Raw genomic sequence first — 12,624 nt, forward strand, 5'->3', positions numbered from 1 at the left:
ATAATTAAGAGCTTAAAAAGAGTATAAATAAGTATATTAAATAGGAATATTAATAAGGAGAGGTTATTATTAAATAAAATAAAAAGAGAAAGTAAGGGGTAATATTAGTTATTTAGAAAGTAATTTATAATATTATAATAAGGTCGTTAGTATTTTAAGTTTAGTTAGTATTAATAGCTACTTAATAATAGCTATAGCTAGTTATAATTAGTTATAAAGTTTTATTAAAATATATAATAAAAATACTTAATATTAACTTTAATAAACTAGCTTATTTAAAAAAGTAAAAATGGCCCCTAATAAGGCGGACCGGACCCTAAAGGGTCTTTAAGATTTATATATTTTAAAAATTCTTAAAAGATAAAAAAATAATATGCCCTATGTAAAATGTACTACGGTTTTAATTACTTAGACTTTTGCTAACCCCCAGCCTCCTTTAGCAATACGAGAGGCGACTAAGAATGATGTACCTAGAGCCAGACATAGCCCTCCAAATATAAACGCATAAACATACCGACCCTCACCGGCCTTGATCAGAAGTCCGGCCAGTGGAGGGCCGGTTAAGTTTGCGAAACTAACAATTGTGTAGACCATTCCCATCCTTGTGCCTGCTTTCTGAAGATCGGTTGTCAATGATGACAATGCTGCTGGGAAGAGGCCCTGAACTGTAGCCCCAAAGATACCTGGAGGTGTAAAAAGAATGGTTAGTTTTGTCAAAGCGGGGATTGTTTGTCTGGAATCCTCAAATAGTGGACACAGAAAGGAATGGGTGACTTACCATAAAACACAGCCCAAGTATACAAGGCAGTGGAACTCTGGATTGCTATCCAACAGAACAAAAGAGTTGTACAAATAGCCGCGGCCGGAATCATAACATTTAATGGCCCCAAATAGAGGTCTGCAAGTAAGCCAGGAATCACACGACCGATCGCGCCGACCCCATTCATAACTATAAGAATGTTGATCGAACTGTCATACGAAAATGAAAGCCTGTCGCGACTGAATGGACCAATGCTATATAGTCTGTTAGCTTCAGTGAGGTACAGGAGATGAAGCAGCTTCAGCTGTCTAACATACTAATAAAACGCAAAATAGACGCCCCAGAAGTTCTAAAGATATTAGTGATGCACGAAGATCAAATTAGGATCAACTTACAAAAAACATGCCAATCGTAAAGAGAAGATAGGCCTTCTCCGTAAAAGCGGAAAACTCAATCACCGAACCGGACCGCCTCGGTCGTATTCTGGATCGCATCGAGAAGTTGGCAATCAAGAGAGTGATGAGTTGGATCAGTGCCATGACACGCATTGTCCAACTGAATCCAATCATGGGTAAAAGCTGGCGTGCAATAATGGGATAAATCATCCCTCCAGTAGCTGAGCCACTGATAGCAACTCCGATAGCGAGGTTTCTGCGCCTGCTGAAGTATGTCGACAACACAGCTATAACAGGGCAAAACAAACCTCCCATGCCAAGTCCCACGCAAAGCCCTTGGGATAAGAATAGTTGCCAATACTGATTCGAGAACGATGCGGTCAAGCTTCCCAGTACCACCAGCGTAGATCCTGAGGCAAAGACTGCTCGAAAATATCCAGCATCGGTGAGACGCCCGGTAAATACACCAACGACGAAAAGAAAAAAGACTTGCATGGAACCAATCCAGCTAATTTCAGAAGCCGACCGAGAAAGATAATCTCGATAGAATGTTTGAAAAATGCCGAAAGAGTTGATTGTTCCCCAAGTATTGAAAACAACAAAATGGGCCATGAGAGCCTGTGTCCAGGCCTTGACGCCGCCGTCGGGGGGCGGTCCATCAAACTTGTTCTCATACCCAACGCAGAGGTGATCTCTTGCCAATTTCTTGGTGTCGGTTTCTTCGTCGGACGTATCAAATATGATGGATCGAGAAGGCCTAATGCTTTCGTGGGTTGACTTGTCTTTCGGCTCGTTGTTTCCCGAGCCAGCCGTGACAAATACAGGACTGGCTTTAGCCATGTTGAGATGTGATAGGATGAATAACGAAACGAGACAGGAAAGTTTGGGGCCACTCAAAGAAAGCCCAATGAGATTGAAACCCTGAAAGCTTGACTGTTGCAATTCTATGACCGCTATATAGCATCTTTTGAAGAATTCGCCAGACAGAATCCTCTAACACGCAAGATTACTAGTGTGAATTTCTTCGTATTCATCACCCTTACTCTTGCCGTAATAAACCGAAATGATTGCCCCATGTTCCGACAATCTTTTTCATCACCTTGTAATGTAATATTCCACATGCCCCTGTAATTGGCTCCTGAGGCGTGCGAGTTTTCCGGACGAAACCATTAGATGATGTGCTGATTAAAGGTTTCCCGCACAACTTACCCGGCATTCGGCGAACTTTCCCTCGGAAAGATAGTTCCCCATCTATGGACTGTCTCTAGCGTCCTATGGCGATGCTATTGGTACGTGGCCTCAAAATGAAACGGGACTCAGACCAGCCTGCTTGCCGATCATGGTCCTACGATAAGCTCTGGGCGGTTGACATCGGCACAAGGCATTGCCGGTGTAATGCTGGTTCGATTCAAGTATGGGTCTGATGGCATTCGCAAAGATGCAGCGATGAACTACGTAGTAAGACCAGAGACTGCTCGACCTTGCTCCGCCCTCAGCTGACAATGTCACGATGCCGCGATCTTTCATCTAAGACTTGCGTCTTGATGAAATGGATGGCTTCAGATAAGACCGGGGCGATGTTATTTGTCTGCGTCTCGAGGAGGCCGGTATCATGAACGCATCGAGAGTGCCTAGATACTAGACGTCCGATAGTCTGCCTATGTTAGATACGAGAGTATGTAGAGCAAGATTTTCTCCCAGATAAACGTACCCCAGGCTTACTTACCTACGCAGATTAGTTAGGGAAGTTGCGAGTAGCCACTTATCGCGATGGCGCAAGCCGTATAGAAGCCCCCTGCAAATTTCAATGCTGCTTACGCCATGTTGACTCCGACAACGGGCTCTTAAAAGCCCCCGATCATAAGTAGGTCATTTAGTCAAAGGGTAGGTGCGTTTATAGAAGCATTCCAGCCAAACAATGTTGGCACTAATTATAGTAGCTATCCACTAACAGCCAACAGAATTCAGTGTTTGTTACATTCAAATGAAAGTCGAAAGGCCCAGCCCGAACTTTTCGTGTATGTACATTGGACACGATCTATCAATCCCTCCCAGTATGTTTTTTGAGGCACCATGACGCAGACCACAGTGGAGGACGTCATTAGGTTGAGTGACTGCGACACAGACCAGTTCAGTGAACGTAACTCTTCCGAAAGACAGCACCAAAATGATTATCGGAAGTTGCCGCTACCATTACACCGGGACAATGGGATAGAGCTCTGCCTCTTGATGCAGGCAGTAATGGCGCCAGCGACCCAAGTAACGCCCTCGTAGGAGCCATTCTGCGATAGAGTAATTAGCCTCGGTCAATACTATTACAACGCAAGGATTCGCGCACCTCGTGGCTGTCAGCCATAAAAGTTCCAGTCTGTCGGAGGCTTCCAATGCAACCCTGGAAGGTGCGGCCGTATTTGCGGTTAGTCCCGGAGCGAGTGATAACGACACCAGTGTAACCATCATCAACGGTGCCGCGAATGAGGTAGCCCCGGCCCGTCGTCCAAGTACGCGAGTAGTTGATCCCAAAGCTAGTCTTGAGTCGGTCCTTGATGAGACCCAGATCAATGCCAGCGCAAACCTGGACACTGTTCGCAATGGAGTATGACTTGGAAATGGTAATGCCAATACCCTTACTGCCAGCACCGATGACAACAGGGGACATTTGGACATCCCAGTCAACAAAGCGCTGAGTGCGATCAACTACGGCCTGATAGTTGCTATTGCAGTCACGTTTTTCAAGGGCGAGACTGGTGTGGTTCACGGATATCTCCGAGAACTCATCACCAGACCTAAGGAAATCATGATCAATGTCTGGAGTCTCGGCCTCAATACCCTCGACCTTCAACAGGAGTTCCCAAGTGTTCTGGGTGATGATGGCAGCCTCAAAACAAATTGAAAAGTTAGCATGGTAAATCAACGATTCAGATTGTGTGGTAAATAAGGCGTAATTGCTGGCCGGCAATTACGCCTTATTTACCACAGATTGAGTTGCGTGATTCGACCACTCGTTCCAAAAACGACAATCTCTCCGTTGCGAAGATTGCGATCTAAGGTATCGGTGATGTTAAGGGCACCATAATTGTTGTCAGCAATGGCGGTTGGCGCAGCGCTGACTGCGGCAGCCAATGCAGAGAGGAAGGGAATCCATATAGAAACCATCTTGAGGGAAACGACGGAGAAGTATCACACGCGAGTAGGTGAGGACATGAGGAGAGTTGGAAATAGCAAATGACTCTTTGTGGGATTATTCCGAGGCTTTATATATATTCTTGGAATGGTATGTATTCTTCTTCTTACCGACTCATGCAATACTCTCTGATCGGCTGGTGAACTACTGGCAGCATTCTCATCATGATCGTTGAATCCACGGGAGCGCGGTTGTGCTCATCCGAACGTCTGTCACTAGTCAGGCATGGTCCCTGTAGGCCTAGTCCAACATATGGTTGCTAAGTGCCCTAACGGCCAGGTGGAGTTTTACCTACCCATGTGGTGTCAAGACGTGATGTCTCGTGTAATTACCGCTGGAGTGCTGTTCTCATACACAGGTGAATTACCTGCTTAATCGAGTTTAGCAATTTCCAGTACAACACGACTCAGCAGCCGTCACGAGAAGGAAACCGCAACCACTAAGCTTCTTTCTGATAGATCAAGCAACCATCTACACATCGATTCGTCTTGGGGACCAAATTCGTGGAGTTCAACGGCTGGATGAGCGAGTAATACTTTCACTAGACAGTATCTGATAGATTACAAACTCCCTGAGGCGGAAAGGGAATTTGACCATGATATACGATATTCCAACCTCATGATCTTTGGAGAGCCACCATCATTCACTCTCCCTCATCCTAGGATAACAGACCGCAGGGATACTTCAACCTGTGGTTTTGCTGTTGTGCTGGAAAGAGATCAAATCACTCTCAGAGCAAATCTCTTCATCAAATTCTTCACTTGTGGTTAAACGAGTGTTCCCCTTAGTCCATTACTCACTATTATCTTACTTCAATTTCTTTTGCAAACGTCAAGATGCAAATCTCCACGTTTGCGACTTTTGCCGTCTTTGCCACGGTTTATGTACACACAGCCGTTAGGCGATTAATCATTCATGCCCCATCGCTAACTCGACTTCAGCGCTTTTGCAAAGATGCATAACGCAGCTGTCTGCGTTAAGAACAGGCAGCGTGGCAGCACCGGGAATGGGACTCCCTACGGCATCACTTACGGCTCATGGACGGAATACGAGATCGACACTGCGGGAACTCAGTGTGCCTGCAATCACTATAAAAATCGCAGCACCGGCAACAACCAATGGGACAAATGCCCCAACTGTCACTTCGATGGTCTTCAGTGCCTTTCCAATGCCTAGCATATCGGCGGAGACGAGGTGTGTCATATAACTTTTAGAATTGTGTCATTAAATCTGACCATCGGGCCTTCTTAGATAACTTACTACTGCGAGAAGAAGTGCGGTAGCTAGGGAGCTGAGGCGAACTAAAAATGTGGCAGAGGCGATTGGTTCGACAGCGCAGCCATGATGCTGTACTTGAATTCTGCTCTAGCCGCCAGAATGTGCTCTTGCTTGAGGGTAATTAGTCTAAAACCAGCATAGTAAACTACGACTACGAAACCGTGACTGCAATAATGAATGAACCTCTGTCTAGATCTGTGACCTTGATTCTTGCTTGCTTCGTAATGATTGGCGTATTAAGGTTCGCACCAACGCACAGACCAACTTTTACTTGGCGTCATCGGGAGTTTAAAGTGGTGGGCAAAAAGGTGAAAAAAAAGAGGTAAAACTGAAACTTGCGGCTCAGAAGGCACGATGTATTGTTAAGGCATAGAGGCCTATTCCCTATGAAAACAACACCGTCTTCCTCTCCTAAGGTCACACCGGCTGCGAAAGCTGTACCTTGGTAATGTGTGTATGTGATATATGTAAACGCTGGTTCTTCAGAGTGATAGGAGTAAGCATGGGTGATTTCAGAAGCCAAGCTTTTGACTCAAATTCTCATGTAGCTTACGTACTACTTAGGAAAAAACACCACTTAACCTCAGAGCCGCTGTGATGGCCTTGCATGCCAAGCTTTGCTGCCAAATTTGGTCAGATCCAGCATTGCGGGGTGCAAGGCTTGTGCGCAAACAAGCTGAGGTCCGTCCTCCTTGACAGGGTTATATTGCCCACGTGCTCAGAGTAACCAATCCTTTACGGCGTCTGAAATACCAATATGAGCTATGACTTCTAAGTACTATGGCAAGTTCGTTCAAGCAAGGGCTTTGCTCTTTGCTACTCATTCGGATGTAGATTGCAGGGTTCAGGGAGTCACACTAAGTACGAGTCAAGGAGCCGTTTGTTTGGGAAGGAAACATTTGCCCTGCCACGGAAAGAGTGATCATATACACGAGGAGCGCGTCTTCTGAGATTCACATTGTACTCCGGTCTCTCCCAGGAGGTGGGAGTTTTGAGCGGCGTCCGACGGAACGAGGACTGTGGAGTTGACACTAGGAACCGGCGAGGGTAGGTTTGCCCCTCAACGAACACATAACCAGCTACCGATCATGAATTTCCCCGTCTAACAGCATTGTTTCCGACCGACCTTTAGTCAGATCTAGTGGAGGTTGATGCCTAGGACGAAAGGTATAGATCACCGGCAAGAACTTCCTAACTCAGATTTACAAATGTTCCACTTCAACCAGGGGACGAATACAGATATGTTCATTTTCTTATCAGAAAATAGGGGAGTATCTAGGCCGTTTTGTATTGAAAGCGTTGGCTCGGAACTTCCTAGAAAACGCAATAACTAATAAGGGAAGTTTTGTTCTTCCACCAATCAGATATGCGGTGTTCCTTTGAGGGAACTCTCTCGACAACCGCGATGTAGGAATAGCCCTGTTCCAAGCAATATAAGGCTTTACTGAAGTTCACGACTCGGACGATGCCCATGTGGATCCGAAATTCCCTGCAGTACCGGTGGGATATACGCCCTCGCTATCTCTGCGTACTCTGTGACCCTGTGTCTGGGTAGAAAGAACGTGCGTATCTATGTTTCGTTCGGTACCACCCACAATAATTAGACTATCTCGAAAGATATAGTGTGGCCCAAATGAAAATGACTCATAAAATAATCTAACACATCAAGACATCTCTCCCTTTGAGATAGTAAAGACTACGAGGGGCCAAATAAGGCCGCACGTTTACTATCTAGGCGAGAGTTAATTATGCGTATCCTCTTAGAGCTACAAAGCCTTCCAGCACATTATCATCACTAGGCGTCTTCCCAAAGGAATTACCACATAATAAGGCACTAACGAGATATTAGTACAAGCGACTAAAGGAAATGGAGAGTGGCTGTCCGAATTAAATAAGCGCACGGTCGGCATACGGTTCTCATGTGTGTTACTGAGCCATCGGGACAAGTCAGATGTGTGACGAGGCCTACAGCCTATCACCGGTAACAACTTACTTACTCGGCCAGATGTCGAGTTATAGACCCACAATTTTACTCTTTTCATGAGGCAGAAAGGAAGAAAAATAAGGCCTTTGCGTCTGGACGTCTACCTATGATATGCTACCTAGGGTACACCTCGCAAAGGAGATATTTTCTCAAAATGACTAATAGCAAAACTTTTAATCACATATGTAAAAGATATAAAATCTCTACTTCCTAAATATACATTATTAGGCCGACTAACACTTTAGCTTGCTCTAGGGAGCTTAGCAAATAAAGCAATTATGCAAAGATGTAGCATGTCGAGCAGTAAAGATTTACCTCCGGCCATGTTCCTATCTTCAAGGTTGGTGGCCGTGTTTCATAACCCGAACTAACTATGGAAGGAGCTGCTTAATACTAATCCCTTTGGTCGACGAGAAGTAGCGGCAACGTAGTAAAAGACTGAGCCACGGAATTAATCATTTCCGATGGCAATAAAGCCCAAAGTCTGATGGCGTAGAATATTCCCGATGTTTTGCCCAATTGTCCATAAATACCTAAAAGCGGACGCGAAGTTGGCATTTTAGTGTTGGCATAGTGTTTCCCTCATGGTTCTGGTTGATTTCATGCACTACGCGCGTAAGAGGCTCACCCTGTATAAGTATATCTCTATATATGGTTCCGCTTTAATAGCGTATACTAGCATTAGCATATACGTATTTCTTTGAGATAAAAGTTCAAGTCGGTATCAATGTAGAAATAGAAAATGATACGTGATTCGGTACTACCACAATTGGCAATGTACTGACGCCATTCAGCATCCGATGAGATACCTAATACGAGGTGGTAAGCTCGAGATAGAGGCTATGATTTCGTCACTTTTAATCTTGGGATGAACTTGGGAATCACCGCATAAGGTTCACCATGCAACAATGTTATAGGTAAGATAGACAAGGAGTCTCTATGTATCCAACCGCATTACACTTGTGTTTATTGATTCATTTTCGAAGTTTCTCGTGGGCCTATCTGAATGCTCCACGGCATAGAGCACCAGGGATGTGATTTCAATGTCTTGTTAAAGACAAACGTGGAAGAATCGTCAACGAGATCGTCAAAATCCGCTGGTGGTAAGGAGAAATCTGATAGATGTATGGTTGGATGTGTAGATGTCGATGACCCTGGCGTCGCAAGATCAATGAGAAGGCCGGGACTCGAGGGCAACGTTAGCGACCGCTCACAGTCTTCCAACTTGATACCATTCTCATCTTCGATAATCTTTCTTCCTGCGGCCATCAGAACGTCTCGATCCCAGAGGTTCTCTCTCGGAAGTCCAAAAAGCTGCATAAATCTTAAGAATTCGAGCCTAATTTCGGGGTAAGGACATGCGGACACAAAGTAGAAGATGATGGCGGTGAATCCCATTTCGAACATGAACTGCGGCGACTGCTTTCCGGTGGCAGCCTGAACATCCGGTGGCATCTGAGACTGGAGCCATTGAAGTTGCTTGAGCACTCTTTGAAAATTAGGGAGGAACCTGTCTCTGGCTTTTGGGGTGTCTCCGTCAAATGCCATCTCGATCCATATTCGAGCGGCCTCGTAGCGAGTCAGCATGAATACTTGCATCTTCTTCTTCTGGTACTGCTCTTGGGAACTCAAGCGTTTCCCGCTCGCATCTATATGATGTATCTTGGCGATGAGCTGGGCAAACATATACAGCCACTTCTCCAGAAGATCCTTGACAATAGCTTGTTCGGCCCGGTGATCGTCAGAATAAGGGGGTTGTGTTTTGGTCCCCTCTCGCTCCACATCTGTTTTTTGTCCCGTCTCGGCAATGACGAGCGTTAGGTGTGATATCCGGGCGATGATGATGTCAAACATGTGCTGAGCATCATACGCTGTTGAAAAAGAGCATGGGGCAGGCTCCCACAATTCGGGCATGTCAAGGAACGTGCCGTCATTATCGCTGAAGTAAAAGGCGGACACGCTCAAACGGCGAAAAATGGGCAGCAGGTGATCTTTGATCCACCCGCTGTTAGGTAAGGCGGCTTTCAAGATTTCGATCCCGTGTCGACCGTGGCGTACAGCTGACTGCACATCTGACCGTAAGGCCTCAATGCAGATGAATAGAAGGCAGACCACAAGTACAACAATCTGCTTTTCTTTCAAGTCCTCGGTCTTGAGTTCCCGAATTGCTGCATTGTAGTGGTGCAATGCCTGTCTCTGGTGGACGAGTCGCTGGCCCGCGGTGACCTCTTGCTGCAATTCGTCAACTTGCTCAAAGAGACCACTTATCGCGACAAGAGCGTGCTTAACCGCGGCCTCATTGGCTCCGAGCTGCATGACAAGGTGTGTCCAAAAGTAGGGGTCTGAAGTACCAGACATGGCTGGCCCAACAACCTCGCAAAAGTACTGCAAAGCGCGGCCCTCCTTGGCCGTTGTACTTGGGAAAACAACATGTGGCTGAGACAGGGAAGCCACTCCTTCGGAAGTGAGCTGGGGTGGATGAGCGAGTCGTGAGCCATAGCCGTCACAAATGCGACCAGCGGTCATACACCGAGAACAGCTTGGTTTGGTTTCGTCGCACTTGACTTTGCGGACTCTCGTGCATTATCAGCTCAACTTATGCGAGGTACGAGACGTGACGCATACTACGCGGGTTCGGCGCGGACTTACTTGCAAGTAATGCATCCTGTCTTAACCTTTTGACTCCCCTTGCGAGGCATCTCTTCGGGTTGGTCCAACCTGACTAGGTTTTGGATGTCGTGGGAAGTCGAGGTTGTAGATGTTTTAGGTAGCGATGGCCTGCGACTGTGAATTTGACCATTATGTCTTGATCGTCAAGCTTCTCTGGCGGTGAGACTTCCGTAGCGTGGTCTAACCGAGCCACGGTAATCTCGCTGCGCTTACTAAGGTGGCGTTAGGAGCGCCACAGAGGCGCCTGGGCCAGCCAAGGGTAGTTAAGTCAAAGCGCCCTTACTCGGCCACCCTGATAAAATGAGGTCTAAAAAGTATTACTACTCAAATTAAAATAAATAATAGAAAGAATTATTTATTCTGGAAAAATATAAAAAAATAAACTAAAATACTGGAAAAGTAAAATATATTCTTAAGGGATAATAAAATTAAGATTAATAATAAGAGTTTTCAAGAGTAAATAAGCTAAAGTAATTATATAAGGAATTTTAAAATTATAAGTAAATATATAGAATTATTCATTATTTTTAATGTATTATTATAAAGATAAATAATCTCCGCGGATATATATCCTCTCCAAGACGGGCGACCTCAATATATAGAGGGATATTAAGTTTTAAACCTAGGAGAGTAATAAACTATATAGAGTTAACGACGTAGTGGCCAGATTTAGACATAGTATATATTATAGTTATGCTCGTAGATAATAAAAATAAGTACTGGGCTACTATAAAAGAGACCTAAGAGATGCGGAATAACTAAGATAGAGCGTAGTCTCGATTCTCTATTATTAAATAGTTATCCAAAATACTAAATATATAAATTACTAAGACATCTCACTTTTTTTCTACTTTTTCTTTTAATATCTTATAGAGTAAATTCTCGGGTTCGTTATATACCTTACCGAGAGGAGGGGGTAGGTCGCTTCCCGTATAATACTTAAAGTATTATTAATAATAAGAACTATAACGTATATAATAAGTAAGTAAAATAAATAAGCGAGTAAAATACGAAATCGTAATTATAATACTTTAATATAACCAAGTACTTTTCTTTTATAATATATTATAATATACTTAAATAAAAGGTTTTAGGTTTAGTTTACTTTTTAAACTATTTAAAATAACCCTTAACTAAGCGCTCGGGCTATAGCTAAGATCTATTTAGTTAGCTATATTATACTTATTTATAAACTTAAGGAAATATAATTACGTTATAATATTACCCTTAACTTATAAAATTTAATACTATTTAAAAAGAAAAAAACTAATTGAGCATATTTTTAATTTAAATTCTTAATTGTTTTTTTATATTAATAATATAAAAAATATAATTAATTAACTACTTATTAATTATAATATACTTCTTATTAAGAAGCGCTAGGTTTTTAATTTTATGAAGTACTAACTATAGCTCTGGATACGATTTCTTTATAAATATAATTCTAAAAGGGCTTAATATAAAGATTTAAAAATAATAAACGCTTAGTTTCGCTTTATAATAAATATATATAGTGGTTTTTTTTTAACTTTATAAGCGTAAAAGATCAACTTTAATAGGATTACGTTTTTAAAAGAAATTATATAATGCGGTATACTTTTTAATTATATAATACGTATAATATACTTTGAAGCCGCGCTTAACGTAATATAATAATTTTAATATAAAAACTATTATATAATTCGGGATAAATAAGCTACTTTATAACGGTACTAGCTAAAAAGGTTAATAATAGAGGTCGGCTATAATAGTTAACTATAATAGTTAGTTATAATAGTTAAAAGTAGCCCTTAATTATAAAAGTTCTAAACTTTAATAATAATATAGAGATTTTTTAAAAAAGGGCTAAATAAGCTAATATTTATTACTTTTTAAAGCTTATAAAGATTCTTTTTATCCTTATCGCTTCTAATATTACCTAAAGCTACTCTGTTTAAACTAAATAAATTTACTAAATAAATTTACTAAATAAACTTATTAATATATAAACTACTACCTCGATAAGGACTTACTCTCTTAGTATATAATTAGTAATTAATAAGCTAGAACTTTCTAAAAATACTTATTAATAAGTCTACTCTTTTTAGGCTAGGTATCCTTAACTAGCTTAATACTATAACTATTATAGCTAATATAAATATACTTAAGGATTAATAAAGTACTTTTTAATAATATAGAATTCGGCTAAGTAATAATACGAACGCTATAAATAACTAAGCTAATATAAATATTAAGATTTAGTATATTAATATTAGTTTAGAAATTATATTTTATAGAGCTAGAAATCCCTTTAATACGGGCTATATTATAAACGTAAAGGAATATATAAGGGGCCCCCTAACTTTTAATAAAA

The 12,624-nt window shown here is 42.3% G+C and overlaps 4 protein-coding genes across 4 annotated transcripts; 1 reads left to right on the forward strand and 3 right to left on the reverse strand.

Annotated features, from left to right (window-relative positions):
- Window positions 1–408: 408 nt before the first annotated feature.
- On the reverse strand, window positions 409–1,995 carry CLUP02_14498 (riboflavin transporter MCH5; the record flags this gene model as incomplete). Its single annotated transcript, XM_049293426.1, has 4 exons — window positions 409–683; window positions 779–1,014; window positions 1,078–1,109; window positions 1,156–1,995. The coding sequence occupies 4 exons, from the start codon at window positions 1,993–1,995 to the stop codon at window positions 409–411; spliced, it is 1,383 nt and encodes a 460-aa protein (XP_049150572.1).
- A 1,331-nt stretch (window positions 1,996–3,326) lies between these two features.
- On the reverse strand, window positions 3,327–4,229 carry CLUP02_14499 (uncharacterized protein; the record flags this gene model as incomplete). Its single annotated transcript, XM_049293427.1, has 3 exons — window positions 3,327–3,437; window positions 3,494–4,033; window positions 4,227–4,229. The coding sequence occupies 3 exons, from the start codon at window positions 4,227–4,229 to the stop codon at window positions 3,327–3,329; spliced, it is 654 nt and encodes a 217-aa protein (XP_049150573.1).
- A 946-nt stretch (window positions 4,230–5,175) lies between these two features.
- On the forward strand, window positions 5,176–5,515 carry CLUP02_14500 (uncharacterized protein; the record flags this gene model as incomplete). Its single annotated transcript, XM_049293428.1, has 2 exons — window positions 5,176–5,223; window positions 5,294–5,515. The coding sequence occupies 2 exons, from the start codon at window positions 5,176–5,178 to the stop codon at window positions 5,513–5,515; spliced, it is 270 nt and encodes an 89-aa protein (XP_049150574.1).
- A 3,052-nt stretch (window positions 5,516–8,567) lies between these two features.
- Window positions 8,568–10,401, reverse strand: CLUP02_14501 (uncharacterized protein; the record flags this gene model as incomplete). Its single annotated transcript, XM_049293429.1, has 4 exons — window positions 8,568–10,070; window positions 10,130–10,176; window positions 10,251–10,323; window positions 10,387–10,401. The coding sequence occupies 4 exons, from the start codon at window positions 10,399–10,401 to the stop codon at window positions 8,568–8,570; spliced, it is 1,638 nt and encodes a 545-aa protein (XP_049150575.1).
- Window positions 10,402–12,624: the final 2,223 nt, after the last annotated feature.

Source organism: Colletotrichum lupini, chromosome 7, assembly GCF_023278565.1.
Source record: "Colletotrichum lupini chromosome 7, complete sequence".
NCBI classification, from domain to species: domain Eukaryota; kingdom Fungi; phylum Ascomycota; class Sordariomycetes; order Glomerellales; family Glomerellaceae; genus Colletotrichum; species Colletotrichum lupini.